This window comes from Stylophora pistillata, chromosome 8, assembly GCF_964205215.1.
Source record: "Stylophora pistillata chromosome 8, jaStyPist1.2, whole genome shotgun sequence".
NCBI lineage: Eukaryota > Metazoa > Cnidaria > Anthozoa > Scleractinia > Pocilloporidae > Stylophora > Stylophora pistillata.
The window spans coordinates 32,077,566-32,095,677 of record NC_142526.1 but is presented as its reverse complement, the minus strand read 5'-3'; the positions used below and the strand labels follow the sequence as shown (position 1 = coordinate 32,095,677).

Below are 18,112 nucleotides of genomic sequence, written 5' to 3'. Positions count from 1 at the left end.
AGGATGCTTGTTACCATTAAAATTTAGAGCCTTTTTCATCGCTCATTCGTGAAGGAGAATTATTGCTTTCGGAACTTAAAGATCGCGGGAGCATGAGCAGGATTACCCAGTGTGTATCGGGGGGAAGGGGTGGGGAGAGAAGGGAGGGGGAAGGGAAGGGCTTCCCTGGCGTATTACTTATTTTGGAGAATGCCAGGCTGTTTGAATACACTCGCTAAAAATGACAATACTTCAGCCATTGCCGACCGACCACGTCAAGGCCACTGGACATAATATCAAGTGGGATCATTTTGATATTTTAGCAAAAGGCAAAACAGACTACCATTGTAAAATCAAAGAGTCCTTACTTATTCAAGAACTTGAGCCAGCTTTCAACGTGAACGTCGGAAGTGAAAAGCTGTTGCTTTATTAATCTGCTCTAGTGTTATTGTTTATTGTTAAGTTTTTCGCTTAATTCTTGGTTCCAGTCCCCTCACCTTAGTTATATATATATACATAATAATTAGTTATATCAACTAAGTTGAAATTGTAAATTGGCCACCGTAACGAATAAAAAAGCTGACGTTTCGAGCGTTAGCCCTTTGTCAGAGCGAAGGGCTAACGCTCGAAGGGCTAACGCTCGAAACGTCAACTTTTTTATTCGTTACGGTGGCCAACTTACAATTTCAACAATATAACCAATTAATATAATATAACAATATAACCAATTATTTCAACAATATAACCAATTATCTTGTTACCCCCACCGACGCAGCACCACAGTTTCTTTAGAAACTTTCAGTCTTTATATATATATATATATATAACTGCAGACAGTACTGTTTCGGCCTTCTGGGCCTCATCAGTACAGCAGTTTTAAATTTCAACGGTTACTTTTGAAAACGTATGTGGAGTACATACGAAACGTCACGTCATAATCAAAATGTGCAAGTTCAATATGTTTATCACTGCTGTTTGTGTCTTATTTTTGATAAAACTATTACTTTTCATGGCGAAGAGGTTGGGATCGCTGGCACTGTTAGATCTCCCTTCGTTAACCACGCTCTTAGGTGAATCAGTTTTAGTCTGACCTTGGAGCTTCATTATCTCTTCGGTAATTTCATAAATTAGATGTGCGGTTCTCTTGGAACTGGCTTCTCCCTCTCTAGTCCTCTATCTCTCTTTTTCATTACATTTGTATTCTCTCTCGCTTCCCTTTCGTTCTATGATCATAATAACGCAAGATCGGCCATGCAGTTAATTTTTATTTCGCCTTCGCCTGTTGCAAAACAACACGATCATGTTGGTAAACAAAAGGGAAATAAAGCCATATGGGCCCAAGCTTACTATTAAATACCTTCATTGTTCATTTTAAGAGATAAAAAGCCACCAGCTATACATACTTTTTAAACGAAAATATGAAAGAAAAATTCGTCTCTAAAATACTATTCTTAATATCTAAAATAAAAGATCTTCTAAGTCTTCGTTATTCTAAACATCTGTTAGCAAATTTAGTTAAAGTCCAAATGAAGACTGCTTATTTTAAATACAATTGTTTAAAAGTGTAACAAGTTTGACTCGTTACACTTGATTATCAACATTTATATCCTCTTCCATTTTCCTCAGGATTGAATTCCGCAAATCTCAGGAGTTCTTTACCAGTTAAATCATATTCGATTGGTTTTTTCGCTTACTATATATATTGCATAATAAGGGATTTTCAGTGTAGTTATTTTATAGAGGACACCTAGTTTTAGAGAGTAAACCTCATAAATTGTGTTAATCCCGTAAGCATAGTATATCTTGATCCCGACGTGATTCAAATCCTTTCAAAAAAATCTTTGGCAATCAGGCTAAGTTAACCTTTAAGATCACGACCATGGTTGTACAAAGTCAGTGAACTAAATACCGCCATTTTTCTTATAAAAGACTGAAAAATCTGCGGTAAGCTTTGCATCATTAGCACGACTTTACAAACAAATATTCTTCAATGTTCGCCCTATTTTTAGTTAGTACAAGAAACTTCAAACACTTATCGGATATTATCGCTATTAAGTTAAAGTTGTAACCACTGCAGAAATGTAATGTCAACAAGACAAAAACTGTACGATTTTTTGAAACTACCCTGTTGCGTCGAAAATGAATTTCTTAAGCTTTGTTGCCTACTTATATTAAATATCTGAAGTGTTGTTCGCTTTCATTAGTTTATGAACACTGAAAAAAAAAATTTTCTCCAATAAACTGGTAGATGATAGAGGATATGTCGTTTTACACATTCCCTTGCCTACAAATTAGGACTTGAACTTTGAAATAACTTAATCAGAACTCAATATTTTTTCAGAGTACCAGCAAAATTGAAGGTAGCAAGTTAAATAGGTTTCGAAATGTTTTTGACAATGTGATGTAAATTTTTCAATTGATGACCACTGCTCGTGATCCTGGAAACAGATTTGCAGTACTATGTAAACAAGTTCCTCGCTTGAATGCAAAAAATGTGACAAAGATTAAAACGGAGCAATCCAGGTCTGTGTCAATAGCTGCGTCAATCTAGCTTAAAAACTCGTTATTTTTGCTCCTTTGCAAATAAAAAGCTTAATGCGTATTATTTTCATTAGAAAAGCACCTTAACTTTGTCTGGTTTTTTGAAGTATCTCTTTGATCTTTTTGCCTTTTATCGTCCGTTAATTTTAAATTTTCACGTGGCAAACACGTCAACGGAGAAAGTCTTAGCGTAGATCTTATAAGAAAGACATTTTCGGTGAAGCAATTTTTTTTCCGGGCAACGATACTTTTTTTTTATGAAAAAGGCCTAAGAAGGAGGATCCAAAGTGGACACGAGAGCTATCAATCATTATCCTTAGAGAGCCAGTGGAAGTAAGATTGAGTTAATCGGCACGATTGGTAATAGAGACAGACTTTGACGACTAATTTGTAACTTTTCTGAGCCATTTAAAACTATGACAATAAAGTGGCAATAATAATGTCCTATTGGGACTTAAGTTTCTAGTTTCAACATTGGAAGAGGCTTAGATAAAGTACCTGGAGCTAAGACAACACGTGTATCATATTATCGTACAAAAATGAGGCTGTATAGAACAAAGGTGTCTAAATAAGAAAACACTCAAAAGTTTTAGGAGTTTGATTAACTCTAAAAATAGCATATCTAGCTCACCACAGTGGTTTTAGATATGTGTACTTGGAGACTACGATGGAAAACCGCTGCTGGAAGGAAGTCCATCCAGGGATGAACTTGGATCCCTTTTACTGACAAGACTCCATCTCCCGTTCGTGATTTCGCATATGAGAGGCCAGATTGGAAATGTAGCTAAAACTCTTATTGCAGTATTGACATTGATGTGGCTTGAGGCTAACACTTGAGTGGAGACGTAGGTGACGATCCAGGGTACTCAGTTGTGCGAAGCTCTTCTCGCAAAAGCGGCACTTGTACGGCCGCTGTCCAGTGTGAGAACGCATGTGGTTGGTCAGCGTTGATTGCTGAGCAAAAGCCTTTCCACAGAATTTACACGGATATGGCCGTTCTTTTGTGTGAGAAAGTTCATGCTTTCTGAGCGTGGAGGGCTGGGAGAATGATTTGCCACAATAGTTACAAATGTAGGGCTTGTGGCCTGTATGTGTTCTCAGGTGGTTTGTTAGGGTCGTGCTTTGCGCGAACACTTTTCCACAGTACATGCAGGCGAACGGTTTATCGCCAGTATGTGTCCGTAGGTGCGCCTTTAAGACTCCCGATTGGGCAAATCTACGACCACAAAAGCTGCACTGGAAAGGTTTATCACCTGTGTGAGTCCGGAGGTGATTCTGGAGAGTGGAAAAGTGCGCAAATTTCTTGCTGCAGTATCGGCAAACAAACCTTTTCTCTTTCGTGGTAGGTGCAGTGCAATCAGTCAGAACTTCTCGTGTGTGAATGAAGAAAGTGTGGTCCTCCGAAAAAGACTCATTACGCTTTTGTGTCTTTTCGTTTTCTGCGTCTGTAGTGACGGATGTTTCAACAGATGTGAATGATTTGTTATAGGCCGGTACAAATGTATCTTCTACGCGGTTACTGGAATCGCATCCCTTGTCTCCAGGGGATGATGGTTGTGTTTCTGAAGGTTTATTCGGTGCTTTACCCTTTGCTGAAACTGCGGGATGATCAAGATGGTAACCGTGGCGCTCACCATGTGCATTGCAGGCTAGATCACACTGGCCTACAGACAATCTGTCATAACCAGAACAAATTTTCTCCAAATGTTCACGGTGACCTTCTGGACCAATTATCCATATGGGGCCGTGCCTGTGTTGTGGTGTAACGCCATTACAGCCGTTGTCAAAGGAACTTCTTGTGGCGTTCAAATTTGGTAAGTGCTTGTTCGGTGACTTTGTTTGATACGGAGTGAACTCGGCCTGTTTGCGTGCAGCTTCTAATTCACGAGGTGAAACGACACGTGGATTGCGTGGAAACTCAACGAACTGCGCGTAATTTTCGCTGGAGGGGTCGGTGTTCCGTCTATCAGGAAAAGAGGGACGTCTTGATGGATACTTTCTCAAAGGGAAATCGTTGCTGCATACTGCTTGTGTCGGTGAGTTTCTTTGAAACACATAATCGTGTCTTCTTGGAGAGTGCTGTTGACTAAGATCAGTGTCTTCTTGGGAGTAAATCTTTCTACCATTACCATACACCCTGACAATTCCTCTTCTTTTTTCACATCTTTCTTTAGACACTGATGTATCGCCCTCGAGCTGGCATGGGAATCTTTCCTGATGAACGTATTCACTGCAGGAAAAGTCCTTGTGACGAACCTCCAGCTGTGAATCTTCGTGCTGATGGGTTTCCTTTGCTAGATGTAGATCATGGGCTCTTAATCTCTGAGGACGTGGTGGTCGGCTTTTCCTTTTCCTACTTCCAACCGCATTTTCCCGTTGATGGGAACAAACTTGAAAGGCACTCTCATCGCACACTGGTGTTTGGTGTACCTCAGCCCCTGAAGTACTTGCCTGGTTGTGGTCAGTCTGGCCAAACTGTCTTGTACATTCGTACGTGCTCGTCAAGTTCTGGTTACATTTGATATCTTCTTCTGATCCACGGGTATGTTGGCAAACTTTCTCGACAAGAATCCGTCTCTCTTCGTAATAATCGTGAATTTCAAGAGCACGACTGTCCCTATGTTGTAGGTGCTTGGTATACCAGATAGGAGACGTCTCTTTGGACTCTTGATCATCGTACATGGAGGATCGATTCACTTGAAAACGTGACGTCTCTTGATCGGAAAAACTGGGTGAGGTTTTAACCTGTGGCTTTATCCAAGGTCCATGGTCTTGTCGTCTCCCACGCCCACTTTTGAATGTTTGGTGGTTATGATGCCAAGTGCATCTTGTATGAGGATGTGTGGATGAGATTTCTCTGCTAGGCAAATTCTGCCCGTCAAGGCCATTGGCTTTCGAGGTCGGCAATTGGTCCGCGGGACGCTTTGGCTTTACTATAAAATCTTGACGATCATTATGTGCTTCTACACTGCTTCTCGGACAGTTGACCGGTGGACAATATGGATTATCGTTGTGACTCTCCAAACCACAGCAAATGGTTTCGCGTCTCTCGGGAGAACCTCGGTGGTATGAACAACGAAGAGGACCTGGAAGATCCCTTACAAAATCATTTCCGATATTAACACTTGGGTCAGCATTTTTCTCTTCCAAGAATTGGGAACCTTTCATCGTTGTAGATTGCAAGGCTGGAGGTAATACAGAGAGACTGTAACACTGAACAATTACTGGAGTACATTCGTCGCTTTGGCTTCCACTCTCTTGAGAATTTTCAAGTGAAGAATCTGTAAGGAAAACAATGCCGTTAAATGGCTAGTTAAATTTATCTTTTATACGTTTGTTCAGATCTCAGCTATGAATCATCCTCATCTTCACATCATCCTGGTCTAATTCGAATTTTGCCTCAAATAGCGTTCTCAACGGCAGAAATCTGAGACCAGTGAACCCATTTCTAATGCCGGGATGTGGTTTCCCCTTTCCACGTTATCCATGCGTAGTAGAGCAGACAGGTAATAAGAATAAAGGATAAACTAATGTTACGGTATAATGCAACCGACAGAAAAATACTACAATCATACAAACGCAACTGTTTTGATAAATGACGTGTAATATTCTTACTTAGGAGCGACTCCAATAAACAATACAGTAGTTATCCTCAACAACATACACAAGCCCTCTACAAGCTAACATTCCCGAAGCTTAGAAGGTAACTATTTTGATACTATTAAAGGTCTGTAGAAAGTTCATCCAAACAAATCAGCACGACTAAGCAATGTAGAAATTTCTAAACACTTATTTTTACTCTCTCTCCATAACACTAACTAGAGGATGTTTTCGATTTAACAACAAATGTCAGATGGAAGGAGAATATCAATATCATCGGAAGGAAAGGGTTGAATCACATTTATGCAATGTCATAACAACATATCTTAGTTCCTTTTTTACCACCCAAGACCACAATTACAAACATACACACAAATTTCGAATACATCGGAACATTTTACGGACATTCTTGACCCTGACGAAAGAATTATATAGGTAAATCAATAGATGGGTAAGAGTGTACCTCTTGAAGATAAAACGTCACCTTGTTGGTTTGAGTTAGTAAAATTTCCTTGAATGCAACAGTTATTTTTTTAGCAGAGTAAGAACAAGGAAATGTTGTGATTAACACTGCACTAAAATGTCTAGCAAAGTAGTTCTAAAATTCACCATAATGGTATTGGCAATGAGTGATGAAACTGAAATTTTTACTGCGCTGCGGAAAACCCGTTTTGAACAAACTTATCGATTTGTTTAAAATTCTAATAACTTAGAGTTCTACACTTTTTTTCTCAGCTGATTTCACCTGAATCTATCCTTACATAAATTAAAAGTTTGAAAGGGCTACGGGAATAGTTAAAATAGCATTATTTTACAAATAGTCGGGGATTTCACACAACGTAGGTGCGCTCCTTTTCTCTTAAAGACAAATGTTGATATGGGAGGAAAAAAATTTAAATTATGGCACTTACGGTGAAGAGCTTGATTGTCACTTTCTGAGGGTTTCTCGAATCCCTTTTCCTTAAAAGAGAAAACAAAAATGAATAAAACTGAGCAATCTAAAGAGAAAATTTCCGCGGCAAAGGTATCGCATCTTTTATGAAGCCTTGCAACAAAACAAACAATTACAAAAGCGAATATTCTCATTGAGGACCCTATATTTAAACCCAACTTAAGTTGTATTTTATCTTTATGAGCCATTAACGCTCACCTCGTGGTGATGTTCCGGTCCATTAGGCGATTTTACGGGTGATGATTCCAATTTGCTTGGGGTACGAAACTTTTCATGACGGTAGCTGTTTGTTGGGGACATATTATGGTTCAATCTGTCACCTTGAGAGGTCGAGGGTGGACGCGGGTGAGTTCTCTCGTAAACTTCATTAAACGCATCATTTCCATTTTCAGTTGAAACTTGAGCAACAACGGTACAATTGCTAGAACTTGTGACTCCCTTCTCTGGTTGATCATGTGCTAATTTCTTCTCAGAAATCGGATGTTTACTCTTCAAAGAATGTCGACTTTCAAGGTGCCAGTTGGATCCTTGAATATACTTTGGACCATCGTTGTTTGAGTTTGTATCGACTCCTATCATGATTTTATCGTCAATGTTTCCACCTTCGTGTAAAGGAACTTTTGGATCGTTGGTATAAGTGTCGTTCTTGAAGCAATCCTGTCTGGCACGTTTTTGATGATAGCTTGCAACATTTTGGCAGAGATCTTTGTGCAACGGTAATTCGTCTTGATAATGAGGTCGTCTCCTTTTCTCGTGTTCTTGGCAATTAACCGCAGCGGAAAGAGAGTTTGTCTTGGTTGTGTTCGTTCGTAGAAGATGTTCTCCAGGACATGGAAAACTGGTAGTCATTTCATGATCGTCAAAATGGCCTCTTCTCGTTTCCCTGTTGATAGATAGGTTCTGCTCATGAGTTTTGGTGTCCAAGCTCGTGGAAGCGTTGTACCAAGCTCCCTGATTCCATTCTCGAATCATCTTTCTACGTCTGTCAATAGGGCTGCGTGCAGCCTGATGAAAGTTTGTGCATCGCATACAGTAAGAGCCATATAGATCGGGTTTATATAATATCTTGTCGCTATCCTGATGTGGTAAAGTACAATTAACCTGTTGGACATGCGTCACTTTTAATCCAGGTGGTTGGAGGAGATTCAAAAGAACGTCTCTGCTCTGACATTTCGCGCCATCTCTTCCTTGAGGTTTTAAAACTGGTTTGTGGGATGTAGAAAGCTGGCTGGATGATGAACCATCAGTGTGTGGCCCATCTCTCCTTGCTGAGATGTTTGAGGCGTCTCCATGATGCTCTTGATGCGAGTGCTTGGATCTTGAACGACCATTTTGACTGAATGTATCCGTGCAGCTCATTGTTCTGTCCTTATTCTTTTGTCCATGTTGTCGTCTTGAGCTTCACCCTGAAAACAAATAAAAGTGAATATGCATATGTTAGTCCTTGATAATTTCCATGGTGATCAGCATAAAATTTGATCTCACAGTAATTAACAAATGGAGTAACTAAGCCGTGGAGCAAGTAGTTGGCAAAGAAATTCCACCACTGTTAGAATTTTTTGCGATGATCGGCATTATCTTTGTAAACGAATTGATCTTAGATAACGATCGGTGAGCTCAGAACACTATAACATGACAATGTGGTCGAGGAGATGGTTGCAAACTGCTGTTGTGCTTGCATAACCATTTTCAGAGCTTTTGCTGAAACGGCCGACAGATGAACTGCGATAAGCACTCCACTGAGTCAGACTTCCAAAGTGAACCCTCCAACGTGCGCCATTATGTCACTAAACTTTACCATCATGGATTGCAAAAGCATAAACGTTTTGTAAAGTTTACTGCATCGACCGTTGCACCGACTGTTGAAGAAATTTCGCCTCGATTATTTTTAATAACTTTATTTTGTCCACGGTAACACTTTTAGATTTTTTGAAAGAGTATTTTAACTCTTGCTCTTAATTTGTTGGATTCGAATCTTCGCTTATTTTGCGGTTTTTCACGGGAAACTACTGGTTTGCCAATTTTTCAGCAAGGTTCTCTCGAATTTCTGCAGTTTTTTTTATAATTTAAAAAGGTCGTTTATTTTGAAAAAAAAAAAACATTGTAGTGAACTATTACAAAATCACGTTAGGTTCAGCTGGATATTACCAGTTTCCCTCTTATGTTATTCGCTGTGACGCTCGGAAGTATAAAGATTCGTTTTCATGTCATACCTCAATTCCTAAAGTGTTGTGATTGCTACCATCATTTTTTACATTAAAGCCAATAGGAAAACAGGAAGAATAATCAGTGGTAATCAGTGTCAACCACTATGTGAAATAATATAATGTTCCTAATTTTTTTAAGCAAATAAATTGCATCCTAAGCCAGACTAAAAGCAAGAAAACATTCAGTTATAATGGTAAAAGAAATTTTTACCACCCTCTTGAAATCAAAATAGCTTCATTTCAAAATTGATATCTTTCTAGCGCTTTCTATTTTGTCCTTTTGTTTGATTTAAATTTACCCTTTCTTCAGATATTGAGGTTAGACAAATAAATATGATCAAAACGAATCTAAGTTGGTCATTTGCTAAAGCATTCAGTATCCGAGGATGTCTTCACAAATAGTTATCTTTCACTTGTTAACTGAAGGGGACTGTACCTCAACAGTATATTTCCGTCAGAAAAAAAAATCACAAGGTGTTTCAAACTCCATTATTAGCACGCTTTTAAGATATTGCTGACTTTGTGCCGTTGCAAATAAATACAAAAATCAAGATAAGGATACTTGATTAATATCTGCTTGCCATTTTACAATCATGCACGTAAAGATCATTTTGTGGGTCTTCTGTTTCATGTGAAAGCCCAACTTTTTGAGACACTACTGGATAGTACTGCTGGCTGACTAATTATTTACAAATTTTCGATTTCCAGAAACTCAAACTCTTTGAGTGTTGCCGATTAATATCAAGACTAAGTACTCAGGTGAAAGCTTCCTGTTATTGGTCAGAAATATATGTATATGAATGTTTAATCCCAAGCAAAAGTATGGGGATTTTTTTGTGTAAATTTAACGAGAACGTTTGCAGCACTGAGTGAGGCCATTTTCAGGTGGAACACACCATCATAGCCGCTGTTCAAGTGACACCTATACTGACCTAACCTAGTCTACATGCTTAATTGTGAGTTTCCCAGTAACTTGAAGTTGAAAATATTTCAAATCTCAGCTGACTTTTGAATAAAAAATCCCTGGACAGAGGAAGTGTTCCCACGGGTCATTTCAATTTTTTTTCGTAGATCCGTTTATGTAGGTGTAGCCACTGTAGCATTCACAACTCTTCAACAGATGTCTATACAGTAACCGAGAGTTCTCAACTTTTCAAAAAATAAACTTTCATATATTATTATATCTGATCTACTTTATTCAAAATTATGTCTGCTCTTATTTTTAACTTATTTCGGTATAAATAAAGTTCCTTGTTTGAAGGGGACTAATATTTGACTCTGTATCGTTGTCCAAAATCAGCACTGAATAATTAAAGAAACAATTTGAAACACTTTCTTCCTTTTCGAATATTTGCTTTTCCCTCAACCATATGAGGGAAATGCAACAACAAGCTTGACGACTACAGTAACTCAATATCAATTCAATGCATCCAGACTTGAAAAAAAAAGTTTATTTTAACCAGTTTCCTGTGCGAGTTTTCTGGTTAAGACATTTGACGTAAAAGCGATTGTAGTCAGCTGCACTTCAAATATAGCATTGGAACACGTTTTGAAACTAAAATTGCAATTCAAAAGTTATTTCAGTTCCTTTGTCAGTCTCGAAGAAACAAATCAATGTTCCTTTGTTGCTCAGGGCTTTACACGGAGACATGGAATTAAGGTTTAGATTAAACTTTAAACTTACGTGCCCTAACATTGCTGGTTTCTTGTAAGTTCGAAACACGTGTAAATTACAAAGGAGTGCGGAACTTCTGCAGTTTTGAGGAAATTTTGTTAATAAAGTCAGGTCGCAAAACGAAAAGAGATAAAGTGAAATTCTTGCAACGAATATCAACAGTATTGATAAGCCGAACTAAAACATCCACTCAAGCAAAGCTCGTGTAAATACAGGTTGGTCGGATTCCATTACGCTTTCTATCCTTTTCGTCTTGAGCTACTGAAGTAGCGTTTTTTACTAATCAGTGTTTACCAGTAGTAATTTTCCTTTCATGCCATTAGCTGTCTTTCTACATTTGCGGCGAATAAACGTAGAATCAACTTGTTCAAAGACGCGCGGATCAAAGTGGATGCGTCCTAATCCTCGCTGTTATTGCAACTGGAGAGAGGTCATAATATTCAACCATCGCCTGAAAAATCGGAAAAGTGATCTAATTACTCTTACACGGGTCTATATTGAGTTCTGTGATTCATTATTGCTCGCAGGATTTTTCTTGCTCGACTGCCTGGGATGTAATGTGAACGAGTTCGCCAGACCGTTTACTGTTAAATCAATAGCCAGCCGACTTCCATTAACCAGTGTAAATCAGTCCCACGAAAAATGTAGAAGTTTTGCATTTGAAGAGGACGCTTGGTTTTCGAATAAGATTCTTCGTTGGAATCGATGTCTTGTTGTTAACAAAGTAGTCCCGACAAGTGTTGTACGGTCTTTATTGTAGATTAGTAAATTTATGCCAGGTCTTTCAGCACCCGTGATTTATTAAGCGTTTATATAAATGCAAGAAACACGGCGACGAAAGCCAACAAAAAAAATGACTTTAAATATAAACTTTGCTCTTTACCTGTGTATGAGCAGATTATAAGACATTGATAGCGGCAATTTTAGAATTCCAGTTGCTCCAAAGCGCGTATTATTGCCCTGACAAAAATCGTTTCGCCAAATTGATACCTAATTTGTTATTCATCGGAAACTTCAATAAAAACGTGGCCTACCTAAAGATGCATTCCCTTATTGTACCTGATTGCGAATTTCGTCACTTCATCCCCTCCCCCCTGAAAACAACTTGACCTACCTTTATGCTTTGCTTTGAAGAGAACGCACTTGTTTGAACAGGTAACATTGCCATTCAATTTAGCGAGCAAGGAAAAAGTCGGATCTAACGCCCATAATAACATGTTAGCGAGATAGATGTGAGCACTGTGGTTTTCCGCCTTGTTCGGTGAGCCGTGTTTTGTCTTGGTAATATTCAAATGAAGACATTCTAAAAATTCTCTCATTGGCTAATTTGAGAAGATCAGTTGGGGGTACCGTAGATCACGTGCCGTTGCTACAACAACAACTGAATGGAATTTGGTTGGATGAAGAACCAAATTTTGAATTAAATCCAGTTAAACAAACACAAAGGCAGAATTTCGCCAGGCAGCCCTTCCCTTCGTTATAACTTGCCTAATATTGCAAACAGAAGGCGAATTACTTGGCCCGTGATTGTGAATTCTTGTGTACAATCAGCGTTTTGTCGCATGCGAACAATTACTTTTTGCTATTTGTCCACTTGATAGGCGGTGTAACAATGGATTTTTCAGCACGAAAGACTAAGGCCGCCCTTAATGCTTTTCACAAATTGCGCTTATAATCCAAGGATGTCGGGGAACTCTGTGGGCTGTACCTTGCCTTGCTAGGATCTCTTCCAAAATCGCAATTTGACTTGTCTGAAGAGTAACAGGTGCAACTTCAAGAAAGAAGCTAGGGACCATGAAAACTGTCGAAAGCCATTGTCTACGAGCTCTTTGAATGATTCATGAAAAGTGGCGATTTGCATGCAAAATTTTCAGTGCTTTTTGTATAACGCGCGGTCTGCTGATTTTCTCCGAGTGCTTCTGTTTCTTTATCTATTTTTCAGTTTCGCACATCAAGCAATGCTCGGTGGTGGCCACTGATTAAGGATACTGTTATTGTTAACCAAGTCAGCTATCGAAGGGTTTATTTGTTGAGTCACTTTTGGCTCATAACACTGAAATGTTTCGAACAAACCAGTCTTCTTAATTACTTTTCGAAATGCAGCCAAACAATTAACCCGGCGAGGTCCTTCTAACATATGTTATTGATATATTCCCTAAGCGTAGGACTCATTTAGTCCACATATTGCATAGAAGAAGGTTGTGCATTACACCTAGGAGTCAAAAAATTGTTTTGTCTTCTATCCCCCCCATGGAAGAACAATTAGGACGTGGTCACGTATTTGAACTAACCTTCCTCGGATCTTGAACGCAAACAAACCATCAAAAATATTACAATTGCTTTGAATGTGCCTCCTCCGAGTAACAAGCTAGAGAAGATATCTGCCTCAATCAAACTTGGTCGAAAAAGCAACACCTATGTGATATGGGGCTCCTGTGTTCAACAAAGTATCAACAGCTGTCTATATGAAAAAGGAACACGAAAAGTGACTATGAAAATAGGAACTCTGAGATGTTAAAAATAGCTGGTACCCGTCAAAAACTGCCTACAGGCAAAAGTGGAAAAAACCAATCTTGAACATGCTTCAGTGCCACGCGACCCAGTTTTGATAAGAAAAAAAACTTAGAGTTTCATTATCATTTTTTTCCCTTTTCGTTTCGCGCCTTCGAGGGCAAACATTGATTTTAGGAAGCTTTTTCCACTGTTGGTCAGAAACAGGCACAGTTTGAAAATATTTTCTTTGTTAGTTGTTACCACTTCCCCGTGGGAGTCCATTTGGTTCGCGCGTGAATTGGTCTGAGAATAACTTGTATTTTCTAGAAAACTGGTGTTACGAGTTTTCGTCACGTAGTAGGAAGTATTTCTTTCTTTTCTGTTGTTTAAAAGCCGCAATTAGTTATAAAAAAGGCGTAAATGTTGAGCTTTTTTTTTTAATAAACTCTGATTCAAGATGGATTTATTCCCTTGGAGGACGAAATTTTTCATTTTAGCTCGACTTATTTAGACAAGCAGACGTTCACAGCATGTTGTAGGTTTGTTGAATCTTTGTACTTATTCTCGTGGGTTTTAAGCGCAGCTTTCGTCGTTGTTTAGGTTCTGTTTGATCGACGCGCGACAATTAAGAGTTCTCGCTTTGCAGAGGTTTTTGAACTTGATATCACGCACATGTCATGATGATAGGATTAATTATAATAACAAAGTAATATTACCACTGTCTGGTATTACGGCTGTCTCCGAGCAGATCGAGTTTTCCCGACGACACGAAAATTGCCGAGAGGTCAATTGTGAAAAGACTATACAAAGTGATATGTGATCTTTTTCCAGCTTTTAAGCGGCTGAAAAATGCATTTTAAACCAAAGTCGAACACAAATGTCAATTACCCAGCTATGTGAAACCTGCTAACTATTTAAATTGAACTGATTTCATTTCCAAAGGCAATAACCAATCACAGTTTGATTGACGGATTCCTGAAAGCTTTAGTCTCAGGTGCACTTACGATACGATACAATTGAAAAAAAAACCTTTCCAGTTTGAAAAGAGGAAATTCAGTACATACCCTCTTCCGTCGATTTGTTAGATTTTTCAGCTCAGTCTGATACAGTAAATATTTCAGTGCCTTGAACAGTTAACGTACAGTTTAACTTTGAGTCCTCGTTAATACAACCACCAACGAGCTTCTTTTGTTTCAGTCGACTGCGTTTACTTCTTATTACAGACAACCTGTTGTTACGAACAGACTTTAGTAGTTGTCTTTTTTGGCTGGCCTTGGCTCCATTACGAAATTGATTCCGTGATAACTATGAGAGGCTGATAAACCAATGGTCAATGATTGGTGCGTTAAGATTCAAGGGTCTTTAAGCGTAATTTTTGACGAATCTTATCTTTTTTTAAAACGAGAGAAAAGCGTGCACTAAAAGAAAGCCTATCTAAGACCTTTGAATTTCCACTACAGATGTGAATATTCCCCTCACATTGATCAAACATTACTGTGTTACCGTACGAGTGTCAGAACTTTCTATAAAACATCGCAAATGAATGGTAAGGTTGAGACATCGAAGTATCTTTTCTTAACCATTGTAGTATGAAAAAAATTTCTTCCAAAACTGATGTGATATCGGACCACCCAGACTCGATAAAAAATTTTTTGCCTTCAGGGTAGCCCATGCTATCTTATATCTCCTGCACAACTAAATTTAGAATCATGGAGTGAAAAGTGCCCGAGTATCTTTCTGTTTCCAAGGAAATCGAACCAATGAGGAAAAATGTCTGTCTTCCTCAGTCGTCTTCGCATGAAAGGTACAAGCTTACAGAATAAAAAATATCAGTGTTTCAGTCTTGATGAATATGATGACAGCAAGTTAGTTCCAACTGGAAAAAAAAAAAAAAACAAAGAAAAAAACACCATCCTGTGATTGTGAGTTTAGGGGTATTCGATTTAAGACAGAGAGAAAAAAAAAACGAATCGTTTACCAAAAGAACAAAAAAAAAAAAAGAGCAAAAAATAAAAAAAAAACGTAAAAAAGAATAAAACAAAGGAAAAGAATTAGCCATTCTTATCTCTTGCTGATCGGCTTGAAAGCTGGCTTCAAAAACTGTGCGTGAGGTTTTCCACATGAAACATCGATGTTGTCATTAAACGTCAGTCCAAATTTCAGCTAGTACACAAATTGTTTATTCTTTGCCGGATATCTGATGAAAATGTCAGTCGAGTCTGTTGATAGCTATCACCGAAAACTTTGTTATATAAATAGGCTAAGGACGCTCCCACGAAGGGCTAAAGCTCGAAACGTCAGCTTTTGTAATCGTTACGGTGGCCAATTTATCATTTCAACTTCGTTGATATATCCAAATTATAAGGACATGAAAGTTTGACTCAGTCGTCGCCATTGTTTTCAGTCAGGACTTCGCCCCGTGCATTTAATGTTGTATGCCTAGTTCCTAGTCGCTCGCTCGGTCGGAAACAGGGGCGGGCGCTAAGGTAAGACAGCAAGATATTTCCATTTGTTCTTTTATTGTTGTATTTATTCCCATTTTTACGCTAAAAATGAGAAGAAAACACCAATAATTTTCACTGATCGAATAAATAACGGAAGCGAACTTTGGACAAGTTCAAGAAATTCCCTTATTTATCCCACTCGACTTTTCAAAAGAAAGCCCGTGTTAGTAAAGTATGTAAACACTTCGCCTCTTTGTATCTTGATGACTTTCAACTGATCTCAAATTTTACTACACATCCGAAGGGTGTATGAGGTAAAGGAGTACACTTTGTACAACTTGCAACATGCTGGGTTAACTCGGACGAGACAAATTAGGCGCTCAGATAGTGTTTCAAAGGCTCAAAATCTCGAGCAAATGATTCTATAACAACAGAACATTACTTAAAGCATTGCAAGCCAGTTACGTAACGAAATTTTTGTTGTTGCGAAAAGTATACAAATTCCTACCAAATACAACGGTATTTTGAGCTGCAACAAAAATATGAGAAACACGGAGATTTTCACATTTGGCCCGTGATTTTACTTTTTACACCTCAGTTTGCTGAATGCTCGAGACATGCACGCGCGCAATAACATACCTCCTGTATGAGCAGATAATCAGCATGCCATAAACATACTCATAGCCTTTTAGAATTGGGTGGTGGAACACACCCGAATGTACTATTCTAATCAGAAATGATCAGGTATGATCACTGACCATCATGAATGGTCATCCAGGTTTTCTTCGTCAAATTGTAGCTGTGGAATCTCCAATTCCCAAGCCAACTAACGAACCTCAACACTAAAAACATGTCTGACGAACCACGACTTTTTCCCCCCTCCCCCCACAAAAAATAGCTTCAACAGAAGAGAAATACTGTACTTCAATGGCGCATCAACATATACTTGGATTCTGAGGGGTGTTCATCGAAACAAAGTCTCTGACTCAAAGTGGTTCTGGGAAAGTTGTGTGTAAGTAAGTCCAATAGGTAAAGAAAATGACAATGATAAAAAAGATGCACCTTTCCTTGATATCCATCGAACAGCCACGTAAAGTTTTCTTAAGTCCACTCGAGGAAGAAAGGAACAAATTTCACAGAAATATCATTGAATGAATTGTTCAATCTTAGAACTGAAAACAGTACGCCGGGATGAGACTGGACGAATTGACGAATTGACAGTTCCGAGGCGATGGAGATAAAACAGGACTTGAAGTAAAAAATTCGTCACCCCAAAAAATGAAAGCACCCAAAACCACAAGGATGCCAACAATTCAGTGTTCTTTCATTTTGAAATAACGATCTGAACTGGGGCATTAGGATGATTTATATCACTGAACTCAGTTTGGTTATTAAATTCTCCGCCTACCCGCCTATTTCAGATTTGTTTACATGCTATTTCGTCATTGTATTGCTAAAAAAAATTAGATGAGAACCAACCGAGCCAGTTTTAAATAGGTTAAAACATCAGATCACTATGGAGAACAAGGTGTGAAAACTTACTTCAGCTTTGAAACCTTTGTTTCTTCATTAGCTACTCTGTTTTTTTTTTGGTTAGTGTTACAATTTTGGTACTTACGTTTTTTCGGTTGGTTGAATAACTTTGTTTTCATTACACCGGAAGAATGAACGTTTTCACCTCAGCGCCGTTCCTCCTGCAACTACAAAGTTCAGTGGAACCTTCGACCGTCAAGCCCTATTAATAGAACAACAAAAAAAAAGTTTGTTTTTCAGTCAGTCTAACTCGATCACGCAATCCAAACCGGGCAAAGTCCAGTAATCAATGAGGAGGCCTTTTCAATTGAGAGTAATGGATTGACCACTTTGATTCATATGATCACGTACACTTGTTTTTTGGAGCAAAAAACACCGATTTGGTCCCTTGGAACAAATAGGATTTATTCAAAGGAAGCCTTTTGAGTACAACACCCAAATCAGGCCCTAATCGGAACGATTTCGCCCAACTGTAATACACTATGAGGTCAAAAATAAATCTTTGAAAATAATCAGCTATAATTTTATTAATATTGTAATAGATACTAGTTACATTGACTATTGATTTCCGTCGTTTCAAGAGCAGGAAATGGACCATTGTGGACATATCAGTTGCTTTGTGTTTTTTCCGATCAGATGGAACAGAAAAACGGAGAATTGACAACAATAACGATGATTAGAGCTAATT

At 38.5% G+C, this 18,112-nt stretch overlaps 1 protein-coding gene across 4 annotated transcripts; it reads right to left on the bottom strand.

Annotated features, from left to right (window-relative positions):
* Positions 1-1,226: 1,226 nt before the first annotated feature.
* LOC111328999 (uncharacterized) lies at positions 1,227-17,639 on the bottom strand. Of its 4 annotated transcripts, none has more exons than XM_022933570.2 (4): positions 17,510-17,639; positions 7,271-8,478; positions 7,032-7,080; positions 1,227-5,801 (listed from the first exon to the last, which is right to left on the bottom strand). In XM_022933570.2, exons 2-4 carry the CDS (start codon positions 8,429-8,431, stop codon positions 3,241-3,243), a joined length of 3,771 nt encoding a protein of 1,256 aa, XP_022789305.2. In that variant the 5' UTR covers positions 8,432-8,478; positions 17,510-17,639; the 3' UTR covers positions 1,227-3,240. The 4 variants fall into 4 exon arrangements, with proteins under 4 accessions (XP_022789305.2, XP_088586934.1, XP_022789331.2 ...); XM_088730808.1 differs by lacking the exon at positions 17,510-17,639 and adding an exon at positions 14,512-14,627; XM_022933596.2 differs by lacking the exon at positions 17,510-17,639 and adding an exon at positions 13,246-13,483.
* Positions 17,640-18,112: the final 473 nt, after the last annotated feature.

What these genes read in the sequence shown, in the direction of transcription:
- LOC111328999 (XM_022933570.2), bottom strand. Translation starts at nt 8,431, where the DNA reads ATGAGCTGCACGGATACATTCAGTCAAAATGGTCGTTCAAGATCCAAG. An exon ending in GACCGGAACATCACCACGAG is followed by an intron (nt 7,081 to 7,270) that starts GTGAGCGTTAAT and finishes TTCTCTTTTAAG; the next exon opens with GAAAAGGGATTCGAGAAACC. An exon ending in TGACAATCAAGCTCTTCACC is followed by an intron (nt 5,802 to 7,031) that starts GTAAGTGCCATA and finishes TTTTCCTTACAG; the next exon opens with ATTCTTCACTTGAAAATTCT.